Raw genomic sequence first — 12784 nt, forward strand, 5'->3', positions numbered from 1 at the left:
TCCTTATATTATGTATAAGTTAGTTTATTAAACTCAAAGTGAATGTGTAATATATATAGAAAAAAAATTGTAGGAAAATCGTTATTTTAGGCAGGAAAAGAAAATATGTCTACTTAATTGTAGACAGGATAGTTATATCCTGTAATACAAAATTTATGTGATTGATTGTATTCTGAAGTGCATAAAAAACATAAGCGGGAAGATCCAGAGTGACATTGCTGTCATCTGACTGGCAGTGTTGCACCCATCTTCATCACATTCGCATGTAGCAGACTTCAAATCAATATTGGATGAGTAGAAGCAAGTCAGTCTGGTATGTTTTTCGTATCCGCAGGATCTCACTGTTCTGGTTTCTTCCATTTCAACTGAGAAGAAGAAAAAAGTTAGGTCACGCTTCAAAATCATTAGAGCACCTCAAATTATGTGCATGTGAACTTACAAATAACAGTTTTTGAGAAAACCGTATTCCTTAAAAATGATTTAACTTGTGAGCAAATACTTGACTTACTAGCTTGAAATGCCCAAGGAAAAGCTCATTCAAGTGAATTATCTGGCACTTTGAACAAGTTGAAGCTGACAGTGATATCTCGGCTAACAAAGATAATTTGTTTCATAATTACATTAATTTTCCAAAGCATAATTTCCCCTAGGTTTCTATGGGAAAACGTTCAATTCATTCTAGGTACAGCCAAAAATTTGAAGGTAAGTTCTGTATAACACCAAGAAGCACTATAAAAATAGACAATAACTGACAGAAGGCTGAAATGAACAGCTCCAATATTGGACGACAGAGAATTTAATACTGAAGATCTTTTGATTTTACACTATGTACACAACCCATTCGAGTTTGTAGGCATCCTCTTATGTGATGTCAGCTCATTTCTGTTTCTCATGTATGCTGATAAAAAAGATAAGCTCTTGGAACAAGAGTTCTCCTTTTGTATTCCATGGCCCCTTTGTGACAATAAAATGAAGGTCGGGAACCACCTTTGCCAATAAGATACATGCCCTTTGCCATTAGAAAACTACAAACCCTCTTTGCAGAATGATACGTCAGCCTATAAGAATAATAAATTAATTGCTTCCTCATCCAGCCTCATACCCGCCTCCTCTTAAATCCTCTCTTAAAGACACCCAAGGGGGTCTGTGAACAGTAGAGTCTTAATGCATGGGCCCACCCGGGCATAACCCGGGGTCTTCAAGAGAAGAGAGGCCTCATAAAAACGAGAAAAAAGTTAAAATTTTCGAGAATTGGCCAGGTAGGACCTCAGAAAAATAACTTGGCCTGGGGACCCATGATGCTCTTAAGATGGCACTGTCTGTGAACCTGTGGTTAAGAACCCCTGTCCTAGAATTTTCATACTGTCCAATTTGATGCTAAAAGTCTTGCACTGAAAGAACATGTACACCAAAAAAGATTTAAGTTCAGGCTCTTTTTTTTAATGTTTCTCTTGACTTAATCTTTCATTTCAAATGAAATGACTCAAAAGCTTTCTGGGAGCATAGGCAGAGATAGACTTGTAAGTCAGGGAGCATAATGATATCAGTTTATATATGTGCATATGTACACATTAGATCAGTCGGTTCTGCCTTTGATGCTGGGGGGGGGGGGCAACCCCGGATCTCTGCCCATGTCTAGGAGAGAAAGAGGAGTGTATTTAAAAGTTATTCTGCGACATATAAATTAATCAGGCTTAAGGGACAATAATTATGATGTGATGATGATTGTGCAAAATTCAGCTCACAACTCTGTTGTGTTATGTGAGCGTAAGATGAAACATTTTTGTAAGCCGAATCTACATTCATTAGTTAAGGTAGTAAAAAAAATTGTTAGTGTAGATGTTCGTTAGCTGAGGTATCACTGTATTTTCGTTGTAAGCAAAGCTATTTTTATTCTGCTTAGAATACACTGTGTCCCATAAGGCAGTATTGTCCCCCTATAATTTAGTACATTGATTGTTGTACAAGTATTGATATTGTAGCCATGAGAAACAAATTTAAGCAATCTGTTATTTTAAACAGGTTCAATCTGAGATGTAAGTTTTTCATGATGTAACTTTCGAGAAATGACCTAAACTTGTCAACTGAGTTAAATGTGTATTGTACTTGCAGTGAAATTCAATATTAAATCTTTGCAAAATAGTTTCAATTCAAGATAACTCAAATTATTTTACACTAGCTATAATACCCGGTGCTGTTCGGATTTTCTTCAATGAGGCTTTTTGGATCACATGATGTCTCCCTTCTTTCTTTGAGGAACATACAAATAGTGTCCAAGTTAACGAATATTATGACTTCCTGCACGAATCAGGAAAGAAAAAAATGTAGAAATGAATAGTTTTTTTTTGTTTTTTTTGATTGGCGCTAGTTATTTAGTTTTTTCCCCCTTGAACATCAAGTTATCCATCTGCCTGTTTCTGCTTCAAAAAATGCTTAATCAAAGCTGTGGAATTTCTTCGATGTATTTATGGTGTACCACAGTATTTATGGGCCTATAATTAATTTTAAAATATTCTAAACTATATATGAATTTATGCAATTGTGAATATTAAAAGACAATACAAGACATTAATTTTCATGCTTGAGAAGATATAAATAAAAAGTTCAAATCAATGTTATTGCATGGATATCCACTTCAACAGTAGGTCCTGCTAATTACTTTATATTTAATTTTGTGGGCTTCGTATATCTCTAAGCGAACTCAATATTTCAAAAAATGAAGAATTCAATACAATTTTTTACATTATTGATGTGGCAGGAAAACCCCACTAAATTTCAACATTTCTATAGTAAAATTGGCAATTTCAACACTGATTTCTGTGGGGATCATCCTTTGTCTGACCCTCAAAGGGATGCTGATGATGATTCTTATTATTCAAAAAGCTTCATTACTGGGAGGATTGAAAATGTTCCAAACCATTATAAAGGCATAAACTATTATACATATACTGGCAGCATTGAAGAAGTGACAAACCGCTATAAAGGCATATACACGTTTGAAACGCATTGCTAGGGAACCACTGTAACTAAAATAAACATTCCGAAAGTGATTGTTGAGGCCCAGAAATCATTGTTGCCTGACAGTTTTTGCCCGGGTATTTGCCCAGCTCTGACGAACTTTTAGTTTGCAGCCTATCATTCAAGTCGGATCCCATTTGGTATATATGAAAAATTTGTGAATGATCTATCTAAGATTGTAGATTTGTATAGAGAACATACACAGACACACACAGAAAATCAATTTTATATATATGGATTTATTTCTAGTAATACTGATGTTAACTGTTATATTTATAGAAAATAGGGTTTCTTCAAAAACATTTCCCCTCTCCAAATCCAACTGCTATGAATAAATATTTTTTTTTTGCTTTTCTAATGCAAATAAGGCATGCCAAATCACTCTTTTATAAGATGTTTTATACCAGTAACTAGAAATATATTTTTTTGCACTTACATTCCTTTGACATGACAGTGTAAACTTGTTTTCTGCAATTTGTATGGTCCATCTCATGAGGATTGCTGTCGTGAACATCACTACAGTTCTGCAAGTACTGATCGCCATTCAGCTCGTTGCAGGAATCATGATGTATTGAATTGCAAACATAGCATACCAATGAATTTCCTGTAAAATTTAGTAATGTCATTACATGTGCCCCTTTTCAAAATAATTTTTAATGTTTAGTATTAAGAAAATACCTTTTTTAGTGATAAATGCAAAAATTTGCATATAAATTTTACAATAATAAAAAGAAGATAAAAGGATTGCTTATTCACACACACACACAAAAGTTTATATTCACACATTGAAAGCATCTAGTATGCAAGGAGATGCTCTGCTTGCATTGTTACTACGGTAGTTCTCACAGAACACATTTCCTGTCCCAATTTGTTTGAAGCTGCTCAGAGGAATATTTACAAGTTGCATGTGCGGTTTAGTATTAGTAGTTCTTACATAATATGGGTGTTAATGTTTAACAGCTGAACCTGTTAAATGTTCAAGTGACAACTGCTTAACTATACATGTACCTCATAAAACTTCCTCCAAGGAATTTCTGAGGAATCTGTACATGCTGGAATGCAATGTGTGCACATGGGTGGCCCTAATGTATTTATGTTGTCAGTGTAATTTTTGTTTCATGTTAGATTGGTGCTGCTATCTGTCTTCTACATTTTGAAGCGAAAATGCCTAAATTTTCATGTTATGTGAAGTATTGTGTTGGAGGTCTGCCTGCTCTCATCGGGGAGGTTTTTTTCAAATGAGAACTGCCTCGCATTCATGTCTTAAAAAATAGAAAACCAACTTTGGCTGACTACCCCTGTGATGTCAGAAACAAGGTTCGGACCTGGATTCTCATTATGAGAGTCAAACACGATGCCTACACAACTGCACAGCAGGTTGCTGTGCTAAAAACTGCTCACAATCTTTTACTGCTTAACTTATGGGTGTTTTTGTCCAGAAAGTCCAGGGTTTCGAAATTGAAAGATGGGATGCAACCAAATGTCTGACTAAGGTAGTTTAATGGATAATAGTGTCTTTTGAGAAAAAGTAGGGGCGTTTGCAGGATCTGTCTTTTTGGGGGTGAAAGCTAGGAATTTCTTCCAGTAAAATTTTGGGTTACCAACCTTCAAAAAGCATTTAAATTTAGAGAAATTGATTAAAATAGCATTCAAAAGGTAATTTCTTTAGATTTTTTTTTACGAAAATATTTTTTTCTAATTTTTGTGTTGGGGTCCCCCCTCCCGCATATGCTACTAGAAAAAACACATACCAAAAATTCTCGTTGAACCTATACAATAGAACCTTCCAATAACGGCCACCCTTGGGACTGGAAATTTTTCTTTCCTAGATCTGGGGAACACATAGTTGATGTTTTTAAGTCGCTGCTAAAAAAGTTAAGAACATCTGATTTAAATTTGACAGTATAAATTTGACTTCAACACATTAGAAAAAAACTTTAAAAGGGATTTAGGGTTGTGAAAAAAACTTCCATTATCTGAATGTCTGAAGGTTAACAATGATACTGTTGAAAAAGAAGCACCATATTCACTATATAGATCCAGCCAACTCTGCATTCATAGCAGGTGTTCAGTGGACAATGTGCTGTATTTTTTCATGATAAGATCACAAAAGATGTCCAAGGTCAAGTCAATACCTTCTAGAGCAGACAATACCTTCTGCTCTAGAAGGTATTAGTCAAGTGAAGTTCAAAATACCAAGTAAAAGGGATGTTTCATGTTATAAGATTATCGCCGATTTCATTTAAAACGAAAAACCATTAAATGTCATGAATAATATCCAACTAAAAAAACGTATTGCTATTTACACTTTTAATTTTATTGGTCATAACATGACACACAACAAAATGTTTGACACGGGTAAGAATGTAAGAATACGTGTATTTAGAGTTTTAAAAATTTGAAAAAAAATTATGCTTTCATTTATTTGTTATTTTTTGTATTATTATTATGCTCGACAACATTAAACTGAAATGATTTTTTGAGGATATGAATACAACCGAGAGAAATTTATCAAGAATTTCTTAAAAATATCTGAAATAAAGCCCTACAAAATAACACCATAATTCCAAAAAAAGTGCAGTGAAACCTCGATATAGAAAATCATTGTAGAAGGATTTGTCGTTATATCGAGAATCGTTGTAGTGAGGTTTCAATGTAATAATTTGGTAATGCTTTTTATATATTTTTCTGGCTGGTAGTATTAAAAAAAACATCGGCTGCACACCGAGTCTAATTGTGTGTGTGAAATGGAAGAAAAAAAGCTGATTTTTTTCTCTTATTTCGGTAAAATTATATTATTAAGTATATAAACAATTAAATTCAGAAAATGTAGTTAAGAGCTAATTACAGCAATTAAAGTCAAACGACAAATGAAAGTCGAATCGAATAAAAATTCGAAATTAACGATCACAGAAATTTTATTTCTGAATTTCTTATCAATTGCATGAAAAATTACCATAAATTTGTAACAGTAATTTCAATAAATAATTATTGAAATTATTTTTAAAAACGAATAATCCACGTAGTAATATATAATAAGCTTTTGAAATCTATATTTTTTTCCGCGCCAACGTCAGCCGATTTCGATCTGCCAACAGGGAAAAAACTTTAGTCAGGAACGTGTAGTTGTGTGCTTCCCCAAAAATCCACACGCCACGCAAAAGCGTATGAATTTCGCCATACGCTTCCCTTTACACACACAATTCTGAACGGGGCCTTCTTTCGTGCAGGAGAGAGCGCGGAGTTTCCACTGTAGTAAATTCTATTCGTGAAGACGGGGAAAAAAGTTACTCTTTAATCTTATGAGATTCGAATATATACAGGGTGTCCCATAAATTCGTAAATAGTTAAAAAATTCCTGCGTGGTTTGGAAAAAGTTACTTAAGTCACGAAGGGGGATTTTTTGGTTCAGAAAAAAAGTTGTTATTATTTTTGCTGATAGAGGGCGCTGTATGAAAGCAAATCACTGGAAATATGCAAAAACGATTTCTGTAAAATACAGGGTGTACGACTAAAAACAACTTATTTTGAATTTTCCCTGTTACTGGCGCTTTTTTACGCGTTTTCATTGTGATGTTCGCATTGGTGGATTAAGCATTATTGGTAAGTTATTTTCACCTTGGCCCCGAATTGCATGATGAAGCTTTACAAACGTTTCGGACTCAGAAAAGATTAAAGAAAGGTTCAGGTCCGATTACTCATGCCAGACTGGCGTGTAATGTTCTCTGTCAGCATAAGTTTGATCTAATTTTTCCCCCATACCAAAAAAATCCACCTTCATGAGAATTTTTTAACAAACTACATATCCAATGTACTAATTCCTTCAATTTTTATGAATTTTTAAATAATTTAGGAATTTATGGGACATCCTCTGTAAAAAAAATAATGAATAAAGCTTTATTATCTATAAAGGGGTCATTCAAGTATTACGTCAGCATCGATGGGGGAGGGGGTTTCCGATTTGCTGACTTTTAATGACGGGGGTATCGATGATGCTTACGTCATCAACCACCCTTTATGAAGATATGAAATATTCTTAATGGCATCTTTTATTCGGTGCGCCAAAAACTGGAAAAAAACCTTTCGATTGTTATACTGGGCACTTGAACTTACATTCTCCCTATTGATAAGTCCCCTGTTCCCTACACAGAGCCACTTTATAACTTGTTCTGAAACTGTGTCGCGGGTTACTTAGTGATCTTTGAATGCGAAAGTGATCTTTGAGGCGTACTTCAGTTATCTGAAAATGTGTCACAGGCCACTTCAATGCTCTCTATGCCACGGGTCATTTAAGCGATTTGTAAATGTGCCGCTTAGTTCATTTTTACAAAATTAGGTTTAAGGGGGGGGCAAGCCACATCAGATAACCTTCAGGGCCATATTTGGTCTGCAGATCAAGGGTTTACCATATAAAAATGACTTAAAGGGTGGGTCGCAATGAATTCCTAAAGAGAAATTTTGAGTTCTTATCCATCAAATAGCATTGAAATTAACAGAAATTGATTATAACATATCAAGGTATTGAGAAATTGAATTCCCTGGATGTTATGCGGAATTCAGTTTCTCAGTATATTTCTGGCCGAAAAAATACCATCTTTTCATATAAAGGTATTTTCATATAAAGGTTACAGGTTTAAAAATTAAAATATTTTTAACCTGTTAATCAAAAATTATAATCGATTTTAATCACTTTTGAACTAATGAATTTTAATCGGTTTTTTTTTTTTGTCATAACTATATAATACTAATTGATGCTATAAAAATATTTTTTGTTCATTTGATGCACCTATTCGCCAGATGTAAACAAATGTGGGAATACGTATAGATTAAGAAATTAATTAACTGCCCACTTGAAGCAATTTAAAATGCTTAACATATTTTGTGAAATTCTGGAGTTTCTTCCTTTGGATATTGTCGTTTTTTAAAAAGAAATGTAGGTCAATCACACTGATTTCGAAACTACTTTTGATTATACTGTTGCTTGTTTTACTGCATAAAAACTCCCCCAAATGGTACACGTGAGAAGAGGAGCTGATGCAGCCAAGGAAATGGGAAAAACTACTGTTCATAGTGGAGGCAATAAATTTTAGTCTTAAACTCTCTGAAGTCATCAGCTTTCGTGGAATCGAATTGCATTTCCTCATTGATAAAAATATTGATCCAAATATTTTTTAATGTGGTCACTTATTCAAAATACTGTATGTAGGTACATAGTTAAGCCATCCAATCGGTTTCATTGAACAAATCAAGTTAAATTTCCAACTTTTTAGCAGATTTTAATCGAATTGTTCGAGTCAATTAACTCGACTAAAATTTTTAACTGCGATTAACAATTGGTCGATTAATCGCACCAGCCCTACTTTTTTTCCCCTCCATATATATTGATTTTGCTGAATCACGCAGCATACAAATTTCGTATATTATTCAGCCTTTGTTGTACAGGAAATCCCGCCTAATGAAATCATTCGCAAGTTGCCAATTTTTCCTTACGTGCAGGAAAACAAAATCGCTTCATTATGATGAAATAATTTCTTGCAATATACGTATAGAGAAAGGAAATCCTTTGCCTGGCACTTATGCTATTGAAAAGAAGCAACTTTATGGCAAATACCGTGAATAAGCAAAATCCGTGCGTCTTTCAAGCACGCTATTATGGGTGCCATTTATATTCGTGATAGGTAACTCAAGCGGGATCTGAGGTCACAGTGTGGTAACGGTCTGTACACGTGGTTCTTAACCAGGGATCCCTGAGTTTGGATGAGAAAATTAACTGATTGCCTTTACATTATTATATATTGAATATTTTTCGGTAAAGAAAGTCCATGAAACTACTCAAAAGATTAAGAATTTCTAGTTAATACCCATTGCCACAACTGGGGGGCGGTGGCCAGGAAGGGCGCTGAGTTTACTCTTCTTTCAAAATTATGAGGAAAAGACAAAGCCTCCTAGATACTACTAGTAGGCTTTGAGAGAGGGCAGGACCGTAACTGGGATTTTGGGGAAGGAGGCAAACGTGATTTTGCCGCCCCCGCCACCATAAAAATCATTTTTGGGGCCCTGGATGAATCGCATTGTTTTTTTGTTGTTCTACACTATAAAATTTGCAACAGTGGAAGCCCGGAATAAACTTTTTGTTAGATCGCCCCCTTATTCAAAAAAATTCTCTCTTCATTGCCCCCCCCCCCCCCAAATCAATCCAACCTATAGGATCCTATACTAAACCCCCCAAAGCTTCTTCCGCCTTCTTAGAACCCTCCATCGGCCCCGGGGGTGATATTGCCCACTTTGGGAAACACTGATCTACACCAATTAGGCTATTCGATTAGGACCTAAGACTGTTTACTACTAAAATCCCATAAATTTAGCGAAACCCACTGAAGAGTAAAAGTTTTGCCTTTTCGAAATGTATTACTACCTTCATCACTCACTACCATTTTAACCACGGAATTTTCATTCTTCACTTACTCGAATCAAAGTAAACAATGTTTGTATGGCATACAGCGTGTTAATTTAAGTCATAATGTTAATAAAACGAAGCCTAGTGACCGAAAGCGCAACAGATCGTACGATAGTGAGAATTATCGTAAACCATGAAGCAACGTGACTGACTGAATAGGGCTCATCACTGAAGAAAATCGCGGAATAGCGGTGCATTTGCAAAATATCAAAGCCTACCAATACTCGGTGGGCAATTTGTCAGTCGTGGCCTTTGTATGTGTGTTTGTATTTAATTAACGAGAATTCTCATATTTAATGAAAGAATAATTTGCAAATTAATGAATAGTCATATCAAATTTAAAAAAATTCAAAAAATAATGAAGAAACAATTCAAATATCAATGAAAACTCATTTATATATATATAATGAAAAAATGATCTCAGAATAAATAAATTCTGTGATAATGTCGGGCTCTGTGTTTGACATGGAACCCTTGACCCATTCGTCAAGAGCCACGGTGTTAATCGGGATACCTCTAGTATGACTTGTGGCCATTGGGCTTCATGGACTGGTTTTTTTTTCCTGGCCCGCACTGTCTCAAAGGTAGAAATCCCCTGCTAAGACCAGGTTAGAACCCCTTTACATGAAGGTGTCTTAGACCAGGTTAGTAAACGTTTGGGCGTGGATAGGCGTTCTCTTTTGGAATAACAATAGCTACTGTAAAAAGGAGACGAGCGTAAGCAGAACCTACTTTTAGAAGAAAGCACAAAGAATCTCTCCAAAGTAATTTTCAGTTTTTAATATTCAAAAAGCCTTTCCAATTCACAGAAACTGATCAAAACAACATTTGAATAATTTTTTTTCAAATGTTTCATACTTAAAATTTTTTTTTTTTGGGGGGGGGGCGGCCGTGGGCCCTTATCCCCCCCCCCCTCCCATTATCTCTTGGGGGAGAGTTCAGGATTTTTAAACATGCTTAGGTAGGGCATTGTGACAAAAAGATTGGGAACCACTGCATTATATGCTTTCTTGTTAATAGTGTTAGCTCATGCGTGGTACATTTGAAACATTTTTCTTCGGCCCCCCCCCCCTCCCCTCAAATCATAATTACTATCATGTAAACTTTAAAAAAAAAATTGTGGCTTTTTTCGATTGCGTTCTTACTCTGAATTTTTTTTTTTCTAATTAATTCTTGGTTTTCATTGATTCTGGAATGGAAACCTCTTTCATTAATTATGAATTTTCGTTGGTGCCGGAGTTATCTCTTGCAATCATTTTTCTTATTTTTAATTCACCAATTCTAAATTAAAAAGGTTTTTTAAGGTAATTTCGTTCATCAAGTCCTATTTTTTTCTTAGTTTCGTAATTAGTTCTTTCATCAATATAAAGAAAAATTTGTTCCGAATTTTCATTGATTTCGGTGTTAATTTACATTCAATTGTGTCGATATATTTTGTATAAGAATATTTTTCAGCATTTCTGTAAATAATGTATGAATTTTTATTCCCATTCCCCCCCCCCACTTCCACACAATATATAAAATCGGGGCTAAAGCACCCGCAAATTGTAAGACGGAATAAAAGACGCCTCCGGTCCCGCTACTAATTTTGCACCGGGCCCCGCTGCTGACAAGGGTGGCACTGTGTCATTATTCCTGATTTTGACTGCATTTTAACGTACTCAAGCTTGTGACTTATAGTATAAATAGCTGTATCGAAAATTTAATTTAAAACACCCGATCTAACAAAAGAGTGACTAAATATTCCTTTCACTTTAGAACAGCTGAAATCGGGTCTTCAACCTTCCAGACACTGCAGGCCGAGAAAAAAAATCGCCATGAATTCCGAGGGCCAACAAGTCAAACTACGGTATCTAGATTCACACAGTGGGGTCTTAACAGGTGTGCCTAATGGGGCCGGGGCTCCGAGTCAAACAGGAGGTCGTATATTATTGTAGAATTTTAATTAATCTGAGATTATTTTTTCCATTAAATATCAATTTTCATTAATTTTGAAACAAAATTTTCATTGAATAATAATTTTCTTTAATTACGAATTTTTTTAATATTAAATATGAATTTTCATAAAATCTGAAATTATTTTTTCATTAAATATGAACCTTCAATTTAATTTTCGAACTATTTCTTTCAAAAATTCTGGGAAATATTTTTCAATAATTCTGAAAATAATTCTTCCAGTTATTTTCTAATTAATTGTCATTACTCTGGTCATTTCTCTAGTTAATTGGAAAATAATTTCAACAATTCTAAAATTCGAGATGATGTCACTCTCTGCTATCCATACGGAGATTTCAACAGCTGGCTGATGCAAAGATATAGTGAGAGAACGTGGGTTCGATTCCCCGCAAGGGCAGTAGAATTTTCTTTCTTTCTTTCTTAAACAAATCTTCGCATCAGTCAGCTGTTAAAAACCTTCGAATTCTAAAATTCTCTTAATTATTACGAGATTATTTTCTTATTAATTTTTCTCATCGATTCTGTAACTGTAAGCTTTTTCATGGGCAGGACGCTGTAAAAAGCTTCGAGAGCCACCACATGCTTCCTTCGAGCCATGCCTTAGAAAGATATGTGTCTTGGGTGACCATGTAAGATTATGTAATATCATGCATAGAGGGCCGTCTTAATATCATGCATGGGGCCCCGGGCTAAGTGGTTTTTTTTGAGGCCCTACCGGGTAAATTCTAGAAAATTTCAACCAAATCTCATTTTTGTGAAGCTCCCTGGGCCGTGCCCACCCATGCCATGCGTTAAGACGGCACTGCATGCATATTCATGCGATATCTGTACTTTCATAAAAAGTAACTATTTTTCGAAAACTTCAAAATTTACTCTTCTGAACTTTATAGCCGTGTTCGACGTTATCTATTATTATTAATGCATGCACCGAGCCACGATCTCACTGGAAATTTTAGAAATTACCTGGTGTTGGCGCCAAAAGGAAGCACATTGCTAAGAAAGGTGTTAGAAGTAATGTCCTCCTGCACAGATCCATAATATATTGCTGATAATTTTAGTAGTGAACGGTGTTTGGAAGCACAGGTTATTGATTAATTACCAGTTTAATGAATGATTCAAATTATTTATATCAAGATAGAGCGGCTGAGCGAGCACAGGAATATGATGGCGGGATGACGATGACGCTTGGAAAGAAATGTTATGGCGGTGTTGTGGGGAACTGCTAAAAATACAACTTCCAGAATTAGAGACTTGATACTGAGTGTGTGTGTGTGGGGGGGGGGGGGGGGGGGGGAGTCGCATCGTTGTGGAACTAACTCTCGCTGTAGCAGATTTTACAGAAGCGAAAAAAAA

General features: G+C 35.2%; 1 protein-coding gene across 1 annotated transcript; it reads right to left on the reverse strand.

Annotated features, from left to right (window-relative positions):
- Positions 1-12653, reverse strand: LOC149088231 (uncharacterized). The gene is made up of 3 exons (XM_089245597.1): positions 12395-12653; positions 3455-3622; positions 1-365 (listed from the first exon to the last, which is right to left on the reverse strand). Exons 1-3 carry the CDS (start codon positions 12465-12467, stop codon positions 154-156), a joined length of 453 nt encoding a protein of 150 aa, XP_089101723.1. The 5' UTR covers positions 12468-12653; the 3' UTR covers positions 1-153.
- Between the last annotated feature and the right edge of the window lie 131 nt (positions 12654-12784).

Source organism: Pholcus phalangioides, unplaced genomic scaffold, assembly GCF_987345545.1.
Source record: "Pholcus phalangioides strain wild (caught in Gottingen) unplaced genomic scaffold, Ppha-v1.0 ptg000003l_1, whole genome shotgun sequence".
Taxonomy (NCBI): Eukaryota; Metazoa; Arthropoda; class Arachnida; order Araneae; family Pholcidae; genus Pholcus; species Pholcus phalangioides.

What these genes read in the sequence shown, in the direction of transcription:
- LOC149088231 (XM_089245597.1), bottom strand. Translation starts at nt 12,467, where the DNA reads ATGGATCTGTGCAGGAGGACATTACTTCTAACACCTTTCTTAGCAATG. An exon ending in CCTTTTGGCGCCAACACCAG is followed by an intron (nt 3,623 to 12,394) that starts GTAATTTCTAAA and finishes TAAATTTTACAG; the next exon opens with GAAATTCATTGGTATGCTAT. An exon ending in CACTGTCATGTCAAAGGAAT is followed by an intron (nt 366 to 3,454) that starts GTAAGTGCAAAA and finishes TCTTCTTCTCAG; the next exon opens with TTGAAATGGAAGAAACCAGA.